The 5,365-nt window shown below is 50.5% G+C and overlaps 1 protein-coding gene across 1 annotated transcript; it reads left to right on the top strand.

Annotated features, from left to right (window-relative positions):
* The first annotated feature begins 286 nt into the window (after positions 1–286).
* TMEM247 (transmembrane protein 247) lies at positions 287–4,769 on the top strand. Its single transcript, XM_029936218.1, has 3 exons — positions 287–469; positions 1,154–1,492; positions 4,528–4,769. The coding sequence occupies exons 1-3, from the start codon at positions 353–355 to the stop codon at positions 4,738–4,740; spliced, it is 669 nt and encodes a 222-aa protein (XP_029792078.1). The 5' UTR covers positions 287–352; the 3' UTR covers positions 4,741–4,769.
* The last annotated feature ends 596 nt before the right edge of the window (positions 4,770–5,365 follow it).

Raw genomic sequence — 5,365 nt, forward strand, 5'->3', positions numbered from 1 at the left:
CTGCCATGTAGTACTCCATCGTGAATATATACCACATCTTCTTGATCCATTCGTCAGGTGATGGACATTTAGGCTCCTTCCATGTTTTGGCTATTGTTGACATTGCTGCTATAGAATTCTAGTTTCAAAAGCAGTCCCTACGGTGGCAAAGACTCATCCTGCAGTTCTTAATCCTGGACCTCAACAGTGTGTCATACCCTCTGACAAAGGGACCCTAGCAACTAGCAGAATGTGGGTTATTATGAGAGCAGGGGATTGTGATGGTGGCCTGGCTGTGGAATCCAGTGACAACAAATGTCAGCAGCCCAAAAGATTTCCTTTGGCCTCAGTTGGCAGCGTTGTGGTTTTCTGGATGGCAGCAGAGGAGAGGGAATCAATGGAAGCCCGGGGAGCCGGAGAAAGCTGTCCAACCTTCCCCAAGATGATGCCTGCAGACCCCATGTCTGAAGGGAGGTCAAGGCCTTCTTTGGTAAGGGGGGTGCCTCATTTCACTGCCCCAGCCTGTCCCTACATGGGGAGGACAGTGTTGTGGGAACACGCGATAGAAGCTGAGGGTGAGGGGGGACTAGAGAGCTGCTACCAAGAGCAGGTGGTGTGCACCCCACCCATAGCCCCCAGCTGTCACCAGGCACCAGGTAGCCCTTGATAAGATTGTGAAGTCGCTCGAAGCTGGCTTGGTCTCTCCCATCTAGTGCCCTATTCAGGGCCCTTTCCTCCCTCTGTGAATGGGATCTGGTCACCCCATAACCTTTCTTGTTGGTCCCCTATGTTGAGGTTCCTCCCTCTGTAGCCCAGGGAGGACCCGGTGTGTAACTGCTCTCAAAGTTAGATAGAGTGGGGGGTGGGAAAGTTTCACTGGTGGTGATTTGAAAGCTCTCAGGAAGACAGACTTCTACCTCAACGCCCCAAGCCTCCCCTTGCAACTCCAGGGTGCCATTCCTTCCCGTCAGCGTGCCCTGTCCTTCCTTGTAACTCTCGCGTCCTGATAACGCCAGGTAAGTGCACCTCTGGTTAGAACTCAGTCTAGATCCTTAAAGTCATAGCCCTCTCCCCACCCCATTGTGGCCTGGGGCTGCAGACATGCAGTGGGAGCCTGGGGGCGGCCCCTGGCCCACTCCTCACTGGTCCCTGAATCACCCCTTCCCTGCTCCAGGAGGTGGAGTCCCCGAAGCCAGACTCTTCCTACGACTACTTAGAGGAGATGGAAGCTTGCGAGGATGGGGGTTACTTGGGGCCACCCAAGTCACTGTCCTCCAAGGCCGGTCCCACCGCTAAGGGCCAGGCAGGCGACGGATTCGAACTTGAGGAGCTACCTACGGCCCGGGCCACCCCTGGGACCCTGGGGACCCAGCGCAACGCCGAGATAGAGCTGGAGAAGGCCCGCATGGAGTTCGAGCTCAAGCGCCTCAAGTACCTGCATGAGGAGAACGGCAGCCAGCGGCAGCACGAGGAGGTGATGGAGCAGCTGCAGCAGCAGGCCGTGCCCCGCCTGGTGGGTGCCGGAAAAGGGGGGCGCGGGCCCCCTGGGCGGCTGGGGCTGCCCTGCTTCACCCCTGCACCCCGCCCTGGGTCCAGAGATAGGCTGCTGCCCTGCTATGCTGAGATCCATTCTTTAAGGAGAGTTGACCCTGACCCTGGAGGGCCCGGGAACCACCTGTCCACCCGCCTGTTGGCAGCTTTCCTTCTCAGGGAAAAGTCTTCCAACATCTTTGCACCACTCTCTATTCCTCTCTGCCTCTCGTGTAAGAGATGTGAACCCTACTACAGGCTGGCCGGTGCATTTTTGATAAAAACCATCACCTTCCCCTTATCAGAACTGCATTGCTTCTGTTGGATCACTCTGCCTTTTTGCCAACTAAAACTTAGACATTCTGCGGCAAGAAATGGGCCGCTCTCCCCTAATCTGTACTAAATGGGGATGAGAAAGCCTATTCTTGATTAGATGGGATGCGAAGGGCTTAGTGCTGTGTGATTGGGCCACCACAAGTCCTGAATCACGAAAGATGCCATTGTTTAAAGCACCTTGCCTGGGCTTTAAAATCAGACAGTCCTGGGTTAAAACTCTGGCTCTCCTGTGTATGAACTACGTGAAGTTGGGCAAGCTATGAATCCTCCTTGAGCCTCACTTTGCTGATCTATAAAGTAAGTACCTACCTCATAGGATGGTAGCAAGGACTCAGTGATAGGCTGCATGTGAGGCGCTTTGCAATAAGCCTGGCACATTAGGTAAGCACTCAATAAATGTTAGCTATTACCGTTTTTATGTACTCACGCAATTCACTTCTTGACCCAAATGCAACAACTTACATTCATCACTTTGCAATTTTATTGGGATGTAATGTATTAGCCATGCTTCCCAGCTCTGAGTCATCCTCAATTCTGAGAAACTTGCCTTCTGTCTTTATCCAAGTCATCGCTGTAATTGTTGAGAAGGATGTGACCTAAAGTAAATACCACCAAAAGATCTCCCTACAGGTTAGCAGTGTTCCATTAACAAGCACCCTTGAGTTACATTGTACCCAGCTCACATTTCTCTGCCTTGTCCAAAATAACTATCTCGAGACACGCAGTCAGATGGTTTCCCAGAATGAAGATATTACACTACCTCTAGCATTTCCCTAATTGACGGGTCATTTTTTTCTTTTCTTAAGAAAATGAGATTGGTTTTGCATGATTTGGCTTCAATGAACACATGCTGGCTTTTAACAATTAATCATTTTTCTCTTGCTCACAAAATGCCTGCTTAATTACACACCGAATGGTTTTGCTGAGCCAAGTCAAGGTGATGAAAGTAGGATCTCCAGAATCCCATCCTTTTTACCCCTGCTTTTAAAAAATCCAGCAAATATCGGCTTGTCTCTAAGATACTGACACATTTCCTGGGATTTTTGATTTCTCACAAATAAGTTCCATGTCCAAGCTTGGGGTTTTATTCCCAGTATAAAATGTGTCCCGAACTGGAGTCTGAAACTACTTAAAGCCCCTGTGGCTAAGGTACTGTGCCTTTGCTCCACGTCTCCTTCTAACCATATTTGTTTTCCCTTTTTTAGTTTGAAAAGCTCATTCTTGTTGGATGAACTGGAAACTGAGCATATAGTCCTTTTGCTGTCTGTCTTCTGCTCAAAATATACACCATTGAAAGTGTTGTGCGAAGTCTAACAGGTTTAAACGCATGTTTGCGTTTAAAAGTCTAAACGCGTGTTTGCGTTTAAAAGTCTAAACGCGTGTTTGGTTGTCAAAATCGTCATTATCACCCATCAGCATTCTGAAAGCACATGCTGGCTGCTGTTGGCCACGGGAAATCCGTGGACCCAGAGCCGCAGTGGGTCTGCGGGTGCCCAGTGGGGCCCGGGCAGCCTCCCCTCCTGCTGGAACCCTGGGCTGCTTCCTCTGGTCTTCAACCTGCCTTGCTATTCATTTCAGAAATGGCATCACTGGAGTCATTTTCTGCCCCTCAGGCTCACGTATTTGTCCTCACATTTTATGTGGTTCCTCCACCAATGGTGTGTCCCAACCACTGTCTCGGGTAATCGTTTACAGAAGTATTTCATGGGTTGTGCACTTACTGACAGGTGGAGAGCTGACATGATTTTTAAGCCCTCTCCCCACTCTCTTTCTCTGGATGAATGGTGGGTAGATCGATTTCATTGTATGGAACAGTATCTCCATATGCCTCTAGCTAGCTGATGGTATCACAGCTCCTGCCATCTGCCTGCTTATAAAAAATCGTGGCATGATTTTAAAAGATATTTTAAAGAATAAACCATGGGTGATGTCTTCTTAACTACAGATCAAAATAGTTATATCAGCTTTTTTGCTGTACATTGATGTTGATACTTTCTACAGTTAAAATGGAGTCTTGTTGGATCTCAATTCTATAGATTCCAGAAATGAGCAGCAAGAACACAGGCAGAGTCAGCCAGACCTAACTCGAGCTGCTTTCGTCCTGCTCAATACTGTGAGGGTTTGGGGAGGTGACGCTCCCAGGGAGACCCACCCTTAGGCCGATAGACCACAGACGGACCCTGTGAGACATATGCAGGACAAAAGGTCAGAAACAGTCACTTGCGCCCAAGGGACACCCTCTCACTGTGCTGCTGTCCAGAAGACAAGGCTGGGTGTCAGGACAAACCGTCCAGAGAACATTCCCAAGAACCCGGCGTCCAGGTTCTGGGGATCCCAGAGTCAGAGAGAGACTGCCTGCCACCTGTGTGACTCGGCTGCAGCCCAGAATGCTCAGGGAAGGGAAGGTGTCACCCGGCGCCTGGCTCAGGAAGGCTAAGGGCAGAGTCAAGAAGTGAAAACCCCTGAGTTCCTCCAAGTGCCAGTGACCTGACTAGGAACGGTTCAGCTCCTGGTCCACTCTTCCTCTCAGTGCAGTCTTGTGGGAGGGCGGGGGCACCTCGGGTGAGGAAGACAACCTGCCCCAGGGTCCATTCCTGAGGTGACAAGAGCAGGACTGACGCACAGACCTGCCTGGCGGCCGAGCCCGGTTTGGCCAGCTCCACTCTCTTCTTCTCCCCACAGTTCTCGGGAGGCCTCCAGGACCTCCTGCTCCCCCAGAACCAGTTTGCCATGTTCCTGTACTGCTTCGTCTTTATACACCTAGTCTACGTCACCAAGGAGATGGTCTTCTTCCTCTTCTCCAAGCACTACCTGTTCTGCATCGCGGCCATTTTGCTCTGTTTGATTAAAACGTTATGGTCCTACTTTCAGGTGCCTTCGCTTCCTCCATGCTAGAGGGTAATTCGGACAGGATCCAAGTTGGCCCGCGGCCTCCCTTCCTCCTCCTTCCCTCACGTGAGCCTCCCTCCAATCTGAACTAGCTGTTAAAAAAGGCTCTGCTGTCACCCATTTACACATTAGTGTGAAGAAGTGTGTTCAGGACTTGTTCTAAGCCTGAGTTCTCAGTGTAGATGAAGGGGTAGTTAGTGAGGTATCTAGAGGGAGAAGGGGTTGAGAAAGCCTTTCTAGAATCACAGAAATCATATTACGACCAGGTTGGCTTGGGATCCACCACATCTACTCACTTGCATAGGTCTTCTCTGAGGTGGGGGCTGCTGTGGTAGGCCCGGGGACAAGCCCCTCAAAGATGTGCATGCCCCAGTCCCCAGAACCTGTGAATGTTCACCTTACATAGCAAAACAGACTCTAACATGTGATTAAAAGGGACTTACACTGGGGAGATGAGCCCGGACTATTCCATGGACCCAACGTAATCACAAGGGTCTTATAAGAGGGAGGCAGGAGGGTGAGCCTCAGCGAAGGGGACGTGACCTTGGAGAAGGGGAGGTAGGAATGAGCCAAGGAACGCAGGTAGCCTATAGAAACTAGAAAAGGCACAGAAATGAATTTTCTCCGAGAG

Source organism: Suricata suricatta, chromosome 4 (genome assembly GCF_006229205.1).
Source record: "Suricata suricatta isolate VVHF042 chromosome 4, meerkat_22Aug2017_6uvM2_HiC, whole genome shotgun sequence".
NCBI lineage: Eukaryota > Metazoa > Chordata > Mammalia > Carnivora > Herpestidae > Suricata > Suricata suricatta.